Source organism: Alexandromys fortis, unplaced genomic scaffold (assembly GCF_014885135.2).
Source record: "Alexandromys fortis isolate MF-2015 unplaced genomic scaffold, M_Fortis_MF-2015_v1.1 scaffold_52, whole genome shotgun sequence".
NCBI lineage: Eukaryota > Metazoa > Chordata > Mammalia > Rodentia > Cricetidae > Alexandromys > Alexandromys fortis.
In genome coordinates, this window is record NW_026067929.1 from 7,955,624 (window position 1) to 7,976,418 (window position 20,795).

General features: G+C 45.6%; 1 protein-coding gene across 3 annotated transcripts in view; it reads right to left on the reverse strand.

The window, feature by feature from the left end:
* Nucleotides 1–20,795, reverse strand: part of Ankh (ANKH inorganic pyrophosphate transport regulator) — a 162,031-nt gene that overhangs the window by 126,766 nt on the left and 14,470 nt on the right. Inside the window, exon 1 of one of the 3 annotated variants that reach the window (XM_050144807.1) lies at nt 8,462–8,904. The exons of 1 other annotated variant lie outside the window; for it this stretch is intronic. In XM_050144807.1, the coding sequence (XP_050000764.1) occupies nt 8,462–8,557 (96 nt within the window). In that variant the 5' untranslated portion in view covers nt 8,558–8,904. Of the gene's footprint in view, nt 1–8,461; nt 8,905–20,795 lie in introns of those variants that run through there. One more of the 3 variants, XM_050144805.1, reaches the window with a different exon arrangement.

The window sequence follows — 20,795 nt, forward strand, 5'->3', positions numbered from 1 at the left end:
TTACTTTTTTTTTACTTTAAGAATTTTAACTTTTAGTCTGCATATTATTTTCAACACACTGTAAATCATTTAAAATTTTCTTTGTCTTTGAATCTCTCTTTACTGTATCTCTCTCTCTGTTTTTCTGACCACATGAGTCTTTAAATTACTGAGCAATATGAGTAGGATTAAAGCCGTGGCTTTGCCAGGTAGATCCAGTCCATTCCTTAGCTTTCCAGCCTCATGGCGGAGATACAGGCTGTAGCCATGTTTATAGCTACAACTCTGGCATTTCAAGGTCCCTGCCAGCCAGCGAGCTACAACAGACAACACTCAAGTCCTCTCTCTGTAGCTGGCCCTCCTGCCTCAAACAGTCAGAGTTTGCCCTGGCAGGACGGCCCAGAAAGCCAGCATTTTTAAACAGCACAGCTTTTTTCCTGCTACGGCTGAAAACCGAAAAGCATGCCTTCAGCTTTTCGCCAACACCGTTTAAGTGTTTCGTGGCAGGACCTCTTAATGAGCTGCAGGGTTTTGCAGCTAAAGCTGAGTCAGGAAGCCTCTCTTAGATGAGAGCGCTTGCTATTGTTGCTACCAAGAAAACATGCTTCACTCCATTCTTTCCCAAGCTTTCTCAGGCTTTTTGTGGATTCAGTTAGCCACACGTCTGGGCGCCATCTGTTGAAATAGGAGCGGCGCAGGGCTGCGTCCCCAACACCCCGGCCGCTTGGCTAGCTCAGGCCCGAAATAACAACACACAAACTGTATTCATTTAAGAACTGCTTGGCCCATGAACTCTAGCCCTTACAGGCTAATTCTCGCACCTGGACTAGCCCATTTCTAATGATGTTTGTAAGCACCCCAAGGTGCGCTTACCGGGAAGAGTCTAGCCTCCGTCCATCCTGGTGTCTCTGCTCCAGAGAGCAGAGCTGTTGGGTCTCTCAGGGAGCAGAGCAGAGTCTGACCTCACTTCCTCTTCCTCCTGTTTACTCTTCCCACCTATCTTTTAACCTATCAGGGCCCAAGGAGTTCCTTTATTGCTCAACCAATGAAATCAACAGATTGATGTATGACACTCCCACATCAACTGACTCTTTATGACTTACTGGTACACCTGTAGAGCAGTGCATCTTTCAACCCCAATCAGAAAAGCAATTCTTTGTCAGTAGATGGTGATGAACACAAAGACCCCAAACTGGTCGGGGTGCAGACTATGGAGTGCTCGGCTTTAAATGGGACATCTCTACCACAGCCCTTCTCCCAGGGCTCAGGTAGAGGGGACAGAAAAGAGTGTAGCAGTCTAAGGCAATGGACAACGTCAAGGAAGCCATTCTTTCTGGATACAGCGGGCAACTGCACATAAGACATCAAAGTAGCTAAAAGGCAGTATGCCCAAGACCTATGGACGCTCAGGACAGACAAAACTCCAGCATGGAGAAGGGAGGTCCTAGCCATTGGTAGCTGCCGGGAGAGACAAAGTCCTGTTTCTTTAAGAATGCAACCCATGGTAGTCTGAACACTCTTCAGTGGAAGGCCACACATCCCAGAGTATGTGAATAGCACAAACTGCACTTGGTGGGTTTAAACACTTTTTAAAGAAAGGAAGACACAAAGTAGTTTGGGTAGAGATGGGACGATGTATGGAAGAGGCATGGAGGGAGGGATCGAGCATGATTAAATATGTTGTTTGAAACTCGGAAAGAACCAAAAAACATAAAGGACAAAAAAGATAAAATTATGTCACTGACAATGACTGTAGATCTTTTTAGAAGAGAAGCAAAATGAACAAAAGAAAACGTGTCACCAGAGGCTACCAGAGTTATTTATTCTTTACTTTACCTGGCAGTATAATGAATTTTGGCTTCCTGGACACCAACCAGAACCAAGGCAGAAAATTTAAAGGCAAACTCAACAAACTGTTTATTTTAATTGCTTTTTATCACCTTGAATAAAGAGGATGGGTAGACATGCTACATACATGCCAGATATCAATTCTCTGGTGAAAAACAATGAAATCAGATAGGTGACCTAATTTTTTTTTTTTTAAACTCAAGTTCTATCTCACATCCAAGGACCTCTAAAGCTCATAGAAATAGTGCCACAAATGGCTCAGGACTGGGCAACGTCAATTCCTGTTGGCTTGTGTGACACTGTGGAATATTTTGAACATCACTATCACGGCCAACCCTGATTGCCTAGCACAAGACAGAGATAGCTACAGGCTGCCAAGAATGATGCACTATGTTTTGCAAACTATATTTCATAAGGTAGAGAAATACACAATACGGACAGATATTGTTTAATGAGATTAGCTTTTAAATTTAAAAAAGAAAAGATTTTGTTCTTAAAAGGACAAGCTTTACTTGTTATGAAAACTCACTGGTGTGGGCCACTTGTATCCAGATAAAACTGAAGAAAATAACCTTTATTTAATCTCCAGGGTGACTACCAGAGCCACAGGACTCACAAGAACACCTAATACAAATCTTTTTTAAAACATGAAGATACCCCTAGGTCTCTCATCGCAGGGTTTATTGTCTCCAGCTTAATAAGACAGTGAAGGAGTTACATATCCACCCAGGATCTCTTCCCCTCCCCCCTGCACCCTGACCACCTAGGTCACCCCACTCTACACCCCCACTACACCATGACCACCTCCACCACCCCAAACCAAACAAGGAAGAGTAGAAAGGAATGAAAACCAAATTATCACTAACATCCAGCTGAGTGCGCCCCCTTCTCACAAGTACTCCCATACCAGAAATGACATCACACTCCATGCCACAAAATCAGTTTTAAGAACTCCTGGGGCAATGGTGGCGCACGCCTTTAATCCCAGCACTCGGGAGGCAGAGGCAGGCGGATCTCTGTGAGTTTGAGACCAGCCTGGTCTACAGAGCTAGTTCCAGGACAGGCTCCAAAGCCACAGAGAAACCCTGTCTAGAAAAGCTCGAAAAACCAAAAAAAAAAAAAAAAAAAAAAAGAACTCCTCTGTTACTAGAAAGAGGCATAGATACGATCTGCATGCATGTGAGGGACAAGGCTTGGAAAGGAGCAAACTGACAAAGTACCATTTAAGATGCTCATCGAGCCACCTCAGTAAATAAGGAAACAGACCGACCAACCACAGGATTATACCTTTGCGGCTCCCCAAACAACAGCTTTCCTGGGTAACCTAAAGAGAAGGACTTAAGTGCAGATGCACCACTGAGGAGAATGGAAGCATGGGAGTGAAGTGACAGGGAGCCCTATGGAGGTCACACTGTCCTTGACTAAATAGGGACTTTAAGAAAACACATGACCTCATTTTCTATGTAAGAATGACAAACTGAAATAGGCACAAAAGCCAGGCCTAGAGCCCAGGGCCTTAGACGGAGCACAGTCTGCGCTTGCTAACAGTGAGATGTCCATCGAAACTTTGTGTTGCAAAAGAACAAACAAGAAACCTCGCTGTTTAAACAACAGGGTGACATAACAGCAAAGAGACAAAGAGACTTAAAGCATGCTCACAGGTCAAGTGAAATTAATACACCGCTGTTTAAAGTCACACTTAAACACCTGTAGGGCTTCTGTTTGTGTAGCAGGGTGGGGTTTTGTTTTTCCTTACATTTATTTATTTGTTTGCTTGTTTGGTTTGGGTGCGGTAGGGGTGGTAGTGGTAAGGATTGAAGCCAGGGTCTTTGAGCATTCTATACAAGCAGTCTACTCCTAAGATACATCCCCAGACCCATAAATACTTTAAAACTATTTGTGGAAAATGTTTCTGTGTCCTATGAAACATTATACATGCCTATATACGACACTCACTGAAACATTATACACGCATATATATGACACTTACACTCTCCTCTCTCTCAACTAGGTTCAAAAAACTAGTAGGCAAGAGATGTCCAAATCATTACAATTTTCTCTTCACAGTGGAATTAAAAAATACCTTCCTCTCAGCCCCTGCTTTTCAGTTCTTATCAAACTTAACAACTAGCATATTTTACGTTTTAAGAATTGAGACAGAGTCTCAGGTGGCCCAGGCTTCTTGAGTGCTGGGATTCTAGTCATGTCCTATAGCGCCAGGCCACATATTACTTTTATAATTAGAAAAAGAACCATATTAAAATGTATCCCACCAATCCGAACAGATTGAAGGGGTAGAACGTCCCTCCTACTAGCACTTAGAATCTTCTCTTGGGATGGACACTTCGGTTTTTCAACACTTTGATGGTGTGCCCACAGGTACAGACACTCTGATTATGACATCAGGAAATCCTCCTAGGAGGCCCCTGCGAGGCTCAGTGACCCTGAAGGAAGGGTCTTTTCTAAGTGAGACTTCTGCCCCACACGGATATTCACCCTTTCTATCCCTATACCTCTTGGTTTATGGAAAACTTTGTTTTGCAAAGAAAGATATATTTTAGAAGAGAGAACATTAACTTTTTCCTGGCCCTTTCACTCTCCCCTCTAACTCGGACGTCCAACTCTAGGCTTTCTATATTAGAAAGGACTTTCTTCAGAAAGGCTAGGCTGGGGCGGAGGACACGGATCGGCAGTGTAGAATGTGTACTGCTCTTCCAGAGGACAGTTCCTAACACCCATGTCGGGCGGCTCACACTGTGAGACGACCACATGGAATTCTACCAAACTCAGTGACTCCTTTAGAGCCCTCTGAAATATCTGCTTGGCTTAGGAGCACAACCCTCTAGTTTCGGAGTTTAGGAGGCTGAGGCGTGAGAATCAAGAGTTCAAGTCTAGCCTGGGCTGTGTAGCAAACTCCTGTCTTTGGTGGGGGAGGGTATCTTACCTAGTGTCAGAATGAGGACAACCTGATGCTAGGCAGAACAAATTTCATCTTGGGAACAACTGCAACATTCTTTATTCAAGTCACCCTTAATATTTTAAGTACGATTAATCACCCCCTATTGAAATAGCTATTTATTCTATATAACTCGATGTGCCAGCAGATTTTTATGTAACCTTGACACCAGCTATAGTCATCTGACAGAAGGGAACCTCAACTGAGAAAATACCTCCATCAGATCTAAGTGTAGGCCAGACCGTTGGGTATTTTCTTAATTAGTGATTGATGCGGGAGGTGCCAGCCCATTGTGAGGAAGCCACCCTGTGCTGGGGGTCCTGGGTTCTATAAGAGAGCAGCCTGAGCAAGCCACGATGAGCAAGCCAGTGCGCAGCACCCCTCCATGGCCTCTGCATCAGTTCCTGTCTCGAGGTTCCTGCCCATTTTGAGTTCTTGCCCAGACATCCTTCAATGATAGACTGTGATGTGGACTTGGATGCCAAATAAACCCTTTCCTCCACAACTTGCATTTGGTCATGGTGTTTCATCACAGCAGTAGAAACCCTGACTAAGACATTTGGTGAACCTGGCTTCAAGAAAATCAGGGACTCTGTACCTGATGATCAAATAGACACCCAGGTAGCATGAAATGCTGTTTAAAATACACCCTAGGATAAGCAATACAACTCAGTGGGTGAAGCTCCTGCTTCGCAGGTCTAGCAGCAGGAACCCACCCAGAGGTGGGGTAAAAATGGTTCCACAAAAGCTGTCCTTTGACCTCCACATGTGTGCCATGGTATATATTCACATGTATGTGTATCCACACATGCACAGGCGCGCGCGCACACACACACACACCCTTACTAATAAATAAACCTCTAAAATAAAAACGCCCTAGCATTTTGCTTCTTTCCTTAGCAATCAGCATTGTTCTGTGGTAACGGCTGATTTCAATCACTTTATTATGAGGCACCGGCTGTTTCTTACTCTTTCTCCTCAGCCAAAGACTAAGCTAACTTTACCAGAATTAAATATTGTTTCCACCGTATTACCTGAGGGATCATTTCTTCTAACGTGAGTGTCTGGGCTGCAGTTTCCCTCTCCTGGGAGCACTCGTTCACAATTTACCTCTATCTATTGAGACTTTCAAGTTCAAAATATGGGAGCTGGCCAGGTGGCCCAGCTGCTACAAGTGCTTGCTGCCGGGCCTGACGACCTGAGTTCAGTTGCTGGAACCCACATGACGAAGGCGAGAGCCCAGCCTTCCACAAGTTGCTCTCTGACTTTGACAGGGTTCTTTGTGAAGCACTTTCTCTGTCTCTCTAGCTCTCTATGTGCATGTGTCTGTGTCTCTGTGTTTCTCACTAAACCAATAAATGAATGAACAAACAGAATTTTAAAGGTTCGAAATATGGCAGCTAAGATTAAATCTGGGCCTAGGACGAGATCTGGAAAGCTAGAACTTATTTCTAAATTTCTAAGAAACCTGAGAAATTATCACTGTGTGGCCTGGAGTGGAGGAGGTGACCATCAGAACCAATAAGAGCCGAGGTGGGTGTGGACATGAAATTTAGGTCTACCATTTACTATCTGTGTATTTCTTGGGGATGAGATTTACCACACCTAGACCTCTCCTCCATCCCTCAAATGTAACATGCATCAATATAACATGATAGTTTAAGCACATGCTTGATCATCAATGGATGAAAGTGATTAATGTTTCGGACTATCAAGCAGCAACCATGGATATATATATATATATCAGTTTCTGTAAAAATAAATATATCTTCATTCTTTGCTATAATGCTCATGTATATATATACATATAAATTATTGTTGTTTTGTTTTGTTCAAGACAGGGTTTCTCTGTGTAGCTTTGGAGCCTGTCCTGGAACTCTCTCTGTAGACCAGGCTGGCCTGGAACCCACAGAGATCCACCTGTTTCTGCCTCCCAAGTGCTGGGATTAAAGGAGTATGCCACTACCACCTGGCTTATGTATATTATTTTTAAAACAGTGATTTTGTTCTACATAAATTTCTTGCTCAGTGGAGAACTCCACACATCTCTATTTCTCAAGACTGTGAATTTTTTTCTGTGATAATAAATTGGTTTGTGGGTTTTTGATTTTTGTTTTTGATACAGAGTCATACTTTGCAGCCCTGGCTGATTTGGACCTTTTTTTTTTTTTTTTTTTGTAGCCCAGATTGGCCTTGTCAGAGATCCACCTGCCTCTGCCCCATTAGTCCTGGGAGGCGCAGCTTAGTCTCCAGGCCCAGCTGAGAACAGTTTTTATAATTAGGCACTGTCTTGCCTCCCCCACAAGTTATAAAATGACAAAGAAGCCTATCCTGTTCATGTAGAGAATCTGGAAGCTAAGAAGAGATTTACAGGTCTCCTACTGGGCACCCTACAACACACAAGCTCAGAGACCCTTGTGTGAGTCCTCTATGGGATCGGCGATGTGCGGTGCCCAAACTCTTCAGTGGAGTCTAAAATTTCTGCCCTGAAAGTTTGGCCACAGTCTCTGAGGAAATCGCTCACTGATGTTTATAATTATAAACAAAACCTACCCATGAAACATTTAAAACGCTTTCCCTGGTCTTGATGACATGTTTTGATCGAAGTGCGTTTCCTACTCCAAGGCATAAGAAGCAGATCCTTGGTTTTCCGTGTGTGGCTGTCCGTGAATCACCACTCCCCACAGAGAGGTGGACTACAAACACCTGCCTACCCAGTAACTCTACAATTCCTCTCTCCCGCCTCCATCCCCAAACACAGGGATCCCCATCACGAACAAAAGAGCGCTTATTCCTCTGCTTTGAAGCAAGGTGGAGGGGTGGGGTGGGGGGAAGGAGCCCATTTGCAAAAGTAGGTCTATCTTAGACTTCTAAAAAGATGCAGCTCCCATCCCCAAATGCTCTCCCGGGCTTTAGGATATAACTTCATCCGCCTGGAAACCCTGCAAAAAAACAGCTCCCACAGACAAAGTGTGGGGTACCCGTGCCTCCCAGCCGCTGGAGAGTCTGCAGCACCAGATTGGCAATGACGCCACACAGAGATAATATGAAAAAGGAACAAGGACGAGAAGACAACACCAGAAATGTGGTCCTGTCCTTTACTGCTCCGAGAAGGTGGGGAGAAAAAAAGAAAGGAAGGAAGGAAACAGAAATCTTAAAGTCAGTGGTCCGCTAAGCAAGGCACCTTCAGGACAGCCCTAAACCTTATTCTAGGATATGAGCGAAGACGTAAAAAATTGGAAGTACGTGGGAAATCAACTTGGAGACATTGTAAGGCAAATTCTCCCACCATCACCAACACCACCAACGGAGTGCAAGTAAAAAGCCAGCACTCATAATGGTACAAGAAACTACATGGAGTTCTGGGCCCGAGGTTTACATAATCACAAATTACATAATACTCATCCCGAGCACGAAACCCCCTTCTATAGGTGATGGTCCCCATCACCCCGTCGCTTGCCATTTTCCAGAGAAAGCTGGAAAAAGTCTCCAATATTTGCGGAGGTAGGGAGCCGGGTGCTGCAAAAAGTCACCCTCGGCAAGCTGCAAAGCCATGTCAAATGTTCCAGGGTAAAGGAGCTTTCGGAGCAGGTGACTCCCCTCCTCCCGCATCCCCCAGAGTCAGGCGTTCAAGGCCGAGGCCGGCGAGCGAGACGCACGGGGCGCGGCCGGGCTTACCTGCTCCCCGAAGTCGATGGCTATGTTGGTGATGCCGAGGGGCACCAGGAACCGGATCAGGGGCCAGTAGTGCGTGAGCGCCGGGAATTTCACCATAGTCCCCGCCGTGGGCTGACCCCACACTCATCTGCCGCCGCGAGGGCACTGTGCTGGGAGGCGCGCGGAGCGCGGCGCGGGGACGGAGGCCGCGGCCGGCGGGGCCTGGGGCGGCGGCTGCTGGCGGCGACGGCGCCCTCTCCAAGCGCGGCTGCTCTAGCAGGAGAGCCGCAAGCTCAAGTCCATCCCCGCTGCCCTCCCACACAACAAAGATCTGCCGGGGAGCAAGAGAGGAGGGACAGGGACGGCGGCGGCGGCGGCGGCAGCAGGAGCTTCTGCTGACAGCGGCTCCATTATAAGCGCTCTGGGCCCGGAAATAAATAAATAACCGCGCGCACGAGGCGCCTCCGCCGCCGCCGCCGCCGCCGAGCGGAGGAAATCAGGGGCGGGCGGAGGCGCGACACCGCTGGCGACCCGGGAGGGGGCCGGCCCGGCACCGCCTCCCAGCTCCGCTGCGTGCGGCCCGGCCACGGGGGGCGCTGCGCTCGCACAGCACGCTCGCGTTCCTGCCCGCGTGGGACCCCGGCGCTGCCACGGCCGGGAGCGCCGAATGTGGAGCTGCGCACGGACTCCGGGCTGCACGGGCTGGGTGACCCGGCACTGACGGCCCCACGCTGTCCCTGGAGGACCCGGGAAGGCGGCGTGAGCGCGCTCTCCAGAGTTGGGAACCGGGCGCAGAGCTCCCGGGATAACCCGGCTGGGAAGGCCCTGGTCTCCGGGCGGCCTCAAAACTGGCAGGAAGGTGCAGGGAGCTGTTTCAGATGGGGATGTCGCTGCCTCAGAGGGACAGAAGGAAGGTGTCCCAGAATGAGCATCTCCCTAGGGGTTTCCAGGGACGACGGCGATCTGTGGCCCCTGAGGAAGATGCACCAAGTGGCAGGGACTGCCTGGCTGTCCAGCAGGCTCTTGGGCTAGGGTTCTGGGATGCTCCATATTGGCCTCCAGCTTTTGCTAGCAATGTGCAACTATTTATTCATTTAAAGCCAACCGGTAAATTTGCCTTTAAATCAGGCGGGGGGGGGGGGGTGGGTGGGGGGAGAACAAGAAAGAAAGAAAAGGAAATCTGTTTGGCTTGTATTATAATATGCCCCTAGGGATTCTCTGATAAATTAGTTGCTATGCTGAGACTCTTACCTAAAACTGAACAACTTGACAAAGCCAACATCAGCCGGAATCCCAACACAGCGCTTGGAAAAAAAGAGTTCAAGGCAGCGAAAGAAAAAGGATTTGCAGCAGGGCGGAGCTGGCCTCATGCGCATGTGACACGTACAGTCACAAAAAAGCCCAGCTCACAGCAGGGCCTGTGCTTGCTTTGACCCTCTGCTCTTGCCTTCTTTAAATTTGTTCATATATATACACATATATATATATACATATATATACATATATATGCATACATACATATACACACATTTTATTATTTTTTTGTGCATGGATGTTCTTGCTGCATGTATGCTTGTGCCATATGGATGTTCTGTGCCTGCAGAGGCCAGAAGAGGGCGTTGGCTCACCTGGATAACAGAAGTTCGTGAGCTGCCATGTGGGTGGTAGGAACAGAACCAGGGTCCTCCGGAAAGAGCAGCCAGTGCTCTTAACTGCTGAGCCATTTCTTTCTTCAGACCCTGGTCTTGCTCTCTTGAAATTAACTTCTGAACAAGGGGTCTTGGGTTCTGAGTTACTTTGTGCTTAGGAATAAAGCTATCCCCTCACGTTATCTCTCTGTAAGGCTCTTGTTAGTACTGCACTTGAAGCTGAAGCAGAGGCAGGGGGATTGCTGTAAGTACCAGGCCAGTCTGGGTGGCATAATGAGTTCCAAGCCTGCAAGGCCTATATAGGGAGGTCTTGCCTCAGAAAATTAATTAATACACAAGGAAGTAAATAAATAATAGCTTGAGACATTAACTTTCTGGTGCAGGTATTTCCAACTGTATTGAAAGGTATTAAATATTTCCATATTGATGCCTTATGCCCCCTTCAGTTCTATACACTCTGAATGAGGCCTGCAAAAGGTAGGAAACCAATTTATCCTCAGCTCCATGTAACCCAAAATTAAAACAAAACTTTGGTAATTGTTCATTGCATTTGATATGTCAAACAGCTACCTTTAAAGAGATTTCCCAGCAAAACAGGAAGGGCTCTCCTCAGGAGCAATTTCTGAATGGCATGTTTCTGTGTAGTCGGTTATTAAGTTAACCGTACAAAAAGGGAACGGGTCATTTAAAGGAATTCACTGAGCAAGACTTCTGTTCTAAAGCAAATATGGTCTGGTGGTTTACCCATTCTGTTAGTCTAGCACTGCAAAAGCTCATTTCAATTAAAGTGATCTAATTGTGCTGACCTTTGTCTGGGATGTGGATTGATGAGGTCCTCAATCGATGCTCCTGAAGGCCAGTTTGCTCTCACTGGTCCCTGGACCAGGGCTGCCCCATCTCAGCTGCTGCAGTGAATACACACTGATGGTCTGACGGGGATGGGGAGAGAAATCAGCCAAAGGGCATTGTCCTCGAGTGTTTTTAATGAGTGAGTTAGAGTCATCTTTGATTAAGGCAAAGAACACTTTCTTGGACTTTTAAGTGAATATGAATTCCAGTAACGCCAGGACAGCTTGAAAAGGGAACGAGACATTTAATCTGCTTCTTATGCTAAAGAATCACAATCAGGGCTCGAGAAATGGCCCAATAGTTAAGAATGCTGAAAGACACTTAAGGAAAAGCTCAACATCCTTATCCATAAGAAAATGCAAATCAAAACAACTCTGAGATACCATCTTACATCTGTCAGAATGGCCAAGATCAAAAACACTGATGACAACTTATGCTGGAGAGGATGTGGAATAAGGGGAACACTCCTGCATTGCTGGTGGGAGTGCAAACTTGTACAGTCACTGTGGAAATCAATATGACCATTTCTCAGAAAATTAGGAATCAATCTACCTCAAGAACCAGCAATACCGCTCTTAGACATATAGTCAAAGGATGTTCAATCATACCACAGGAACATTTTCTCAACCATGTTCATAGCAGCATTATTTGTAATAGCCAGAATTTGGAAACAACCTAGATGCCCCTCAACTGAAGAATGGATAAGGAAAATGTGGTACATGCACTCAGCTGTAAAAAAAAAAAAAAAAAAAAAAAAAAAGACATCATGAAATTTGCAGGCAAATGGATGGGACTAGGAAAAAAAAACATACTGAGTGAGGTAACCCAGACCCAGAAAGACAAATATAATTTATACTCAGTCATCAGTGGCTTTTAGACATAAAACAAAGAATAACCAGCCTATAGTCCATAACCTCAGAGAACCTAGACAACAAAGAAGACCCTAAGAGAGAAATATATGGATCCACTTAGGAAAGAGAAAAAGACAAGGTCTCCTGAGTATATTGAGAGCGTGGGGAGATGCTGAATGGAGTGGGGTGGAAAGGGAGATGGGAGCAAGGAAAAGGAGTGGAGAAATATACAGCTCAATTAGAAACAATAATGTGTGTGTGTGTGTGTGTGTGTGTGTGTGTGTGTGTGTGTATAAAGAATGCTTACTGTTTGGTCCTCAGCAACCAAGTCTGTGATAGCTTGCCACCGCCTGCAACTTCGGCTCCCTGGGTTTCAGCGCCCTCTTCTGGACTCCGCAGGCAACTACACTCATGTGCATAACCCTCCATAATTACAAAGAAAATTAATGTTTTTAAAAAATAGAATCATAATCAGATAATCGATTTAAAAGGAAGCCTTGCTCCTCCCATCTTGTAAATATAGCTGTCATGTCAATAACAACCACAAAATGTAAGTGATGGTGTGTATCAAACTTTTTTTTTGAGGCACCAACCAGCTCCCAAATCATGACACAGAGACTTATTATTAGGTTGTTTTTTATTGTAAGGTTTATTTATTAATTAAACATATAGTGTTCTGCTAACATGTATCCCTGCAGAAGATATGGCCCAGAAGAGGGACCAGATCTTATTGCAGATGGTTGTGAGCCACCATGTGGTTGCTGGGAATTGAACTCAGGACCTCTGGAAGAACTGCCAGTGCTCTTAACCTCTGAGCCATCTCCTCAGCCCTATTATTAGTTCTGAATGCTCAGCTTAACTTAGGTTCATTTCTGCCTAGCTCTTTTAACTTAAATTAACCTGTTTCTCTTTAACTACTTTTTGCTTTAGGAATTTTTGCTTTTCTTTCCCTTTGTGTATCTTACTTTCACTACTTTTCAAGCTGGCTGTCTGGCAGCTGCCTAGCTTCTTACCCTGGACACATCCCTCTCTTCGTCCCTCATTCTGGCCTCTTACTCCACCCTTTTCTAGATTTCTCTTCCTATTTGTTCTCTCTGCCTACCAGCCCCGCCTGTCCTTTCTCTGCCTAGCTATTGGCTGTTCAGCTCTTTATTAGACCAACCAGGTGCCTTAGGCAGACAAGGCAAAACAAATACATCTTTTACATAATTAAACAAATACAGCACAAACAAGTGTAACACATATTTACACCATTAAACAAACGCAGCATAAACAAATGTAACACACTTTTACACAGTTAAAGAAATATTTTGCAGCATAGATAAATGTAACACATTTTTACCTAGTTCAAATAATATTCCACTACAATGGTGATAAGTAGGAAGTTTTCTAACTTACACAGAAACTGAAATATCCCAGCATTATATCAGTTAGATTTAAAAGATAATATCTTCAGAAAGGTACAACTTTACTTTTGATTCAAAAGCCTTAGATTTGATCACTTTTAGTCCACATTTCTTACAAGGTGTACAGACACTATACTGGTCATATAACAGAAAAAAAAATCCTGAAAGAGAATATGCTCAGTTATCCACAGTGGCTGCATTTGCCTGGCATAAATACGAGCAAGAATTATTTACCTTTTACATGTCTCTGTGTTTAACAAAATAGGCATGTATAAATCTATAAAGAGAGACTGTTTTACAAGATACAAGGTTTGAATGAGAACGTCCCCTGTGCCGCTGATATTAGAATGCTTGGTCCTGAGTTGGTATTCCGTTTGGAGAGGTTGTCAGTGTTGGGAGGTAGAGTTTTGCTGGAGAAGATATATCACTGGGGGGGTGGGATTTGAGTATCTGTAGCCTCCATCCACTTCCTGTTAGTCCTTTGTCTCATGGTTGTCTTTGACAACCAGGTTCTCCCCTCTTGCTCTGACACTATGACTGCCTGCTGCCGTGATGGACTCTAACCCTCTGGAGCTGTAAGCCCAAATAAGCTCTTCCTTCTCCAACTTATTAGATCACGGTGCTTTACAACAACAACAGAAAACACAAAGGCATTTGTAAAACATGATGAGTAGAGTGAGGAAAAAGTTATTGTTTGAGAAAATAGTTTCACAAATGGCTAGTCATATTACTTTGTTGCATAAGGGTATTATTAAGCCCCCACCTTTTCTTTTTTTTAATCTACAGTCTTACTACGTGCTTTTGGTGGGCTCATCCTCATGATCCCTTCTTTCCCAAGAGCTGTGACTACCATTGTGTCCATCTCTAGTCCCAATTTTTATAAAAATTTGCTACAAAAGAAAAAAATGTCATCTCCATGTCTGACTTGCCTTTCTTCTCTGAATTGATCGTAAATGTGTAAGTTCAAATTGTCCCTCAACACATTTGCCACACATGACAGACTAAATCATCACGCTTAAGAAGATCCAGTTCGGGGGTCATGTGACCGAGATGTCCTTGACTTGAGGGGTCCGGTGGTGTCGGACCGGGATGCTGGGTAGGCGGCAGATGCCTTGAAGACTTGTGCTTGCTTGGCTTTATGGAGTTTCCCACATCGATCACGGTCTTTACATCGCATCCTGTGTTTAGCATAACCAAATTAGCAGTTTGCCCTGATGGAAGCCTTCGCCTGGAGAGTGATGCCTGGTATTCAGATGAGTCATGTGCCCCCTAAAACAGAGTAGACCCGATAGACACTCAAGTGTCAGAGCTCTGCAGCTGGGCCTGGTGCCAAGTCGCTCCATAGCTGATTCCAAGTGGGAGCAGAGGTGATTTCTGTACACTGTGTTCAGGTAAGCATCAGCCCGCTGATGAAGGTGACTGCCCAGGTCCTAGTGCCCAGAAACAAAAGGGAGAATGTTTGCTCCTTCCCAACCGGAAGTTTCACAGGCGCCACCCTTGTGTTGTTCTAGCCCAAAGCCTGCTAGTTAACCCGAGGGGGTGATCCAAAGTAGGTATTGTGCGTGCTCCCTGCGTGTGCCAGGTGATGGAGGGAGGGGGTAAGGGGTAAATGATCCCAAATTGAAATTTGCAGTGGATAAGCCAGAGGTAGTCAAATGGAGCCTGATGAGTTACAGTTCCCACTTCTTTAATATATGTAAGGGACCGCAGAGATGCTTCAAATTGCTGTGCTATTAAAGGGGATGGGGACGATTTCTCCCTACAGATATGCAGTGATCTGCAGAATAATTTGTTAAGCAAAAAAGCAAGGTGCAGAAGCATAAGATGGCAGGTTATTTGGCTGCTTAGAAGAGAGAGAGCTACTGCTAGGGAAGTGTTTATGTGCACATGAGCCTGCTTTTATTTGCAAATTGTTGCTGGCAGAAAAAGCCCAAGATCATTTAAACGTGTTTGAGGGAAGAAAGAGACCAGGGTGGAATGGATGGAGGGCAGGCTTCTCTACGTGCACCATATTGTCTCATGGAGGCTTTGGAAACCCTCCCGTCTTAAACACTGAAAAATCAGAACCAAAAGAAAAAGAAGTATGGATACAAGGCAAAGTCAAACAAGTTTTCTCTTGTTTATTCTGTATTCTTTTTTTCCCCCAGAAGAAATGATTTGAGGCAACTTCAATCAAAGCTCAGTTCTTTCCCTTGCGTGGCTTTTTGGATTTGTATTTCTCTGTGCTTGCTAACCAGCAAAACTTTTGGGGCGACTCTTGCTAGATTCGTTATTCAATCTGTCGGCTTTCTATGCTGGTGACTATTAATTCACTCCTGCCCTTCAAAAGTGGTCTGAAGGCAGTAGGTTCTACTGTTCTAGCTCCAGGATGTCACCACCAACGGCAATGGCTTTGAGAATTTTGGAGGTTGTGGATGCCACAGATGTGGGCCTGTTCCATCCTGACTAAAGGTCAGAGAGTTTGAACTTATTTTTGCTCTTGCAAGGTTGTTGACAACAGGTGAAGCTACAAACAAGAGATCCTGACCTAGGGTGTGGTTAATTAGTATTTAGGGTATAGAGGTGGACCCGCTCCCCCGGGGCCAGGGGTCAGAGAATTCAAGTCTGTTCCTTACATCATGTTAATGAAGTCCGTTGCACCCCATCCCCCACCTCCCTTTGGGAGTGAAGTATTGAGCACGTGAAGACCAACCACAGGCAATTCAGTATTCACTGAACTTCCTTCCCGATGCTGTTCTGGGTGTCTGTTTCTTATTTCTCTCATAGTTCTGTTCCTTTTGCTTAATAATTCTAATCCTCACACCCTACGTCCGAGTTCCGTGGAGGCTGACCTTCAACGGGAGGTAAGAGACCTTGGCTAATAGGTTGCTGCTCTGCTCACCTGGAGAAACAAAACGGAAGGACTTATTTTATGGACAGAATGGGACAGAGAGGCATCGTTGTCTGTGACATGTAACACATCTCTAATTGTTCTTAATAATAAAAACACAGTGTCAGATATAGGGCTGAAAGCAGAAAGATCAGAGGAGCCGAGCAGCCAGCCACCTGTTCTTACCTCTCCTCAGACCAAAACTCAGTGATAGTACTCGTCAGTGCAGTTGGCGTGTGAAAGAATTAAAAGGTACACATTTAGGAAAAAAAAACAAAAACAAAAAACAAAACCTAATTCTTGAGGTAGGCAAATACCTATCCCGTAGGCACTCAGGAGACTGGGGTAGGAGGTTGCACAGTGAGATCCCGGTAAAATAAACACCTAATTCTTTATTTGCAGATGATGTGATAATTTATGCAGAATTTCCCAAAAACTTCTAAGGAAGCTGTCAGACTAATGCGTGCACTTATCAAAGCCACAGAACACAGCATCACGATATCAATCCTCAATATAATCCTGTGAAAATGAGACTGTTTATGTGTAGGATGCAGCACTAATACAAAGAGGAACCAAACACACCTAAGTTTTAACTGGCGCTCAGTGAGGTGGTCCCCCAACCCTGAGACTCATGACTTAAAAATATAGCAATTGTGCTGGGTGGTGGTGGCGCATGCCTTTCATCCCAGCACTCAGGAAGCAGAGGCAGGTGGATCTCTGTGAGTTCAAGGCCAGCCTCATCTCCAAGAACTAGTTCTAGGGCAGGCTCCAAAGCTACAGAGAAACCCTGTCTCAAAAAACAAAACAAAAAGATATACTATAATAAAAGTAAAATAAATAAGGTGTCTTTTTCTTTTGTGAGATAAAATTTCACTGTGTAGCCCAGGGTAGCCTGAAACTTGCTACGTAGCCCAGGCTGTGCTTGAGTTTGTGGCAGTCCTTCCTCAGTCAACCATGGTTTGGGTGTGAACTGCCATGCCTGGCTTTGTTCTAGTTTTTGAGATGGCAAGCTTATAACTAACCCCAGCTGGCCCCAAAGTCAAGTTCCTCCTGCTTCTGCCTCCCAAGTACTACTGGGATTGCAATCACCTGCCTCTACAGCCAACTTTAAAACAGTGAAGTCACCAGAAGATGTAGTGAGATGCTAGAAGAGGCCATAGGAGCCGGCACTAGCCTCAGCTGAGAGGGGAAGAGGTAGCAGAGAAGGCTAAAAAGTGGTTCTCAACCTGCGGGTCGTGACTTCCAGGGTTGGACACCCCTTTTACAGGGTTGCCTTAGACCATCAGAGCACACAGATATGTACATTATGATTCATAACAGTAGCAAAATTATACTTACGAAGTAGCAACGGAATAATTTTATGGCTGGGGGGTCACCACAGCATGGGGAATTGTATTGAAGGGCGGCAGTGTCTGGAGGGTTGAGAGCTACTGAACTAAGCCCTTTGCGAAGCCCACAGCAGAGCTGGAGGGTCAGCTCTGTGGAAAGGGACCTGCAGGGAACAGCCTGCTGCAGCACCGAAGCCCTGCAGCCACGCCAGCATGGGCCAGAGGGAGAGCAAGCAGAGCCTGGGCTCGGGTCCAGAGCTCAACAAAGGCATCAAGAGCCAAGGATCACTGAGGCTCGGGAGAGATGCGAGGACAAAACTATTCACTGCCCGTTTTACTGATATCATTGATATAACTCATGGATCCGTCTCCTTGGGGAAAGTGCAGTGCACACTGCATGCATAATGACGTGCAGTCTTTGCAAGTCCCCACGGTTGGGGATTATTCATCACCTCCATTGCACAGATAAGGAAACTGAGGATCATAGAGCTTAAAGGCAAAACCCCATCCATACACGACTGCTGGATTGGAATTATTTTACAAAGGCTGTTTTGCTTTGTTTTTGTTTGTTTCAGACTGTTCTGTACCGCAGTCTTGGGAGAAGACACAGAAGTCAGACTGTGCCAAAGCTGCAGGCATCGAGTCCTGCAGCTGGAACAAGGCTGGGAGAGCTTTGACAGGGATTGCACAACCACCATCTCTGGGACAGTTGAGACAGGGATTGCACAGGGACGGTCTCTGGGACAGCTTTCAACAGGGATTGCTCAACCACCGTCTCCCAGTGCTACGTCATTGGTGATGGATTCTTCAGTTTGGTTTGGGGTTTGATTTTTATTGTTTCTCTGTGTAGCTCTGGCTGTCCTGGAACTCACTCTGTAGACCAGGCTGGCTTAGAACTCAGAGAGATCCGCCTGTCTCTTCCCGAGTGCTGGGATTAAAGGCATGCACCACCATGACCCGGCTCCAACTTTGGTGTTTCTGGATGACACTTTTGAGAAATCATTATGATTAGACAAGGCCATCAGTTTGGGCCCCCACTGGATCCTTGTGGTCTTCCTGTTTCTTGCAATGATGCGCCCAGTGATCATCTTGGGTCTCTGTCACAGTAAGACCTTAACTAGACAGAGGTCCTCAATCTTGGACCAGAACTCTGAGACGAAATCAACCTAGTCTCAAGTGTTTCATTATAGAAATAAAAAACAAACTTATAGAAAACTGGCTAACATAAAAAGAGAGATCGACTATAGAGATATAGGCACGTCGTATGGAACCCACATGAAAAGGACAGTGGTCTTCAGAAGGGAAGGGACTGGAACCAGGTAACAAATTTTGCTAGGACTCTCTCCGCATCTCCAATCACCGTCTTATCCCCCTCCTCTCACTCTTCCTTCTTTCTTCCTACTCCATCCTGCTGTCTTCTACATTTCTGGTCCAGATCACGGTTGAGAATGCCCATCTCATGGTGCTCTTTTGCTACAAGGTCTCTTTTGCTACAAGGTCTGTATTTGAACAAAGAGGCCTCTGTGTAGCTCAGTTTGGGGATGAGTCAGCAGGTGGGGCATGCTGTCCACTGTGACTCCTGGGTACTCGTGAGAAGGACAGTTGCATGCACTACTCGGCAGGTGTGTTATGCACGGCACCCTCCTCTTTGGCTTTGGAGAATTATATACATGCATTGTACCATAAGAAAGAAACATTAACCCTTTGATCATATAAATTGATATTCTCTGGTTCTAGGAATTAGCAAATAGATATATTCAGAATATATAATTAGATTATCACAAAAATCACTTCACTGAAATGATAGTGGAATTAATTTTGTTTTATTTATTTTTTAACCTGCTTTTATTTTTTTTTATTTATTAAAGATTTCTGTCTCTTCCCCACCGCCGCCTCCCCTTTCCCTCCCTCTCCCCCAATCAAGTCCCCCTCCCTCATCAGCCCAAAGAGCAATCAGGGTTCCCTGCCCTGTGGGAAGTGCAAGGACCACCCACCTCCATCCAGGTCTAGTAAGGTGAGCATCCAAACTGCCTAGGCTCCCACAAAACCAATAGGTGCAGTAGGATCAATGGAATTAATTTTAATGTATTTACTTTAACCAAATATTTCGAGATTCTATTATAACATCTAATAAATATGCAAACATCAGTGGGATGCTTTGCATCCTGTTTTCCTATTCATGTTCAAAGTTTTGTGTGCATCCACGTGTGCTTAGTTAGTTCTCTCCATATCTGTGGTTGGTTGGTCTTAAGCTGCACTCGCCACGGGGTTAAGTCGTGGTATCAGGATCCTGTCTAGGATCATTTGTTCTGTAGAAGACAAGTACCTTTGCCCAGAGGAGTAAACATCATAGGCACAGCTGTCTGGTTCTCTACACCTGGGTGCCAGCTGTCTAGAAGCAGGACTGGGAAGGACAACTCTCTGGTTCCAGAAGACTTTGCTGCACCCTTTCCACAGGCGTTGAATTGGTATCAGTCTCTTCATCTGGTGTTTGCTTACGAGAGGAGGGAGTGGTCCGGCTATCCTACAATCTTTTTTGCTGTTGTTGTTGTTGTTTGTGTTTTACAGGGTTTCTCTGTAGCTTTGGCGCCTGTCCTGGAACTCGCACTGTATACCAGGCTGTCTCAAACTCACAGAGATCTGTTTGCCTCTGCTTCCCGGGTGTTGGGATTAAAGGCGTGGGATCCTACTATCTTGCTGCCAGAATACAGAAACACAGGAGAGTGAGTACCCATAGTTTTTCAGTGGGTAGCCCCTGCTTGTCCATGTAACAGCAAATGATAGAAATAAGATTTTAGACTCTGATCCTAAAGCTGGTTCTCTGTACTGCTGGTTCCCCTGGCTCCTCGGGGGTTGACCATATATCCCTGCAGAGTACAGAATGGGGTCACCACTAGACAGGGCCTGAGGTAGAGAGAGCTGCCTCCGGAAGGCAACTCCTCAGTAGACTGAGGAAGAGGCAGCATGAAGGCCCCAGATGAGGATGAGGCAAGGGTTAGGGCAAGCTGGGAGTTGGGAAAAACATGAGTGAGATCACATGGCTACTGTAAAGCGTAGTGCCTCAGAAGAGTCTTCAGGTGTGGTCAGACCCAAGGTGGCTGCCACGGCTGGGCCACGAGAAGGGAGACTTGTTTTGGAGAGAGATGAAGTGCCAAGCTGTTTGCTTTTCAGTGAAATGCCCCACCCAAGAATGTTCCAGTCATGGCTCTGAAGACTCAGCCCCTCCAGAGAGGGTCTGGTTTCCCTGAGTCAGTAACTTGGTCTCCTTCTGTCTACGGGCTCTGCCAATTTGTCTCTGAGAGTGTTCTGCCCTCTGAGACGACGGGACGGCCACTAGCTCTGGATTGGTTCCAGTTACTCTGGTCCTTGGTGTAGTAACTTTTTCCAGGTCTTTCCCGGCATT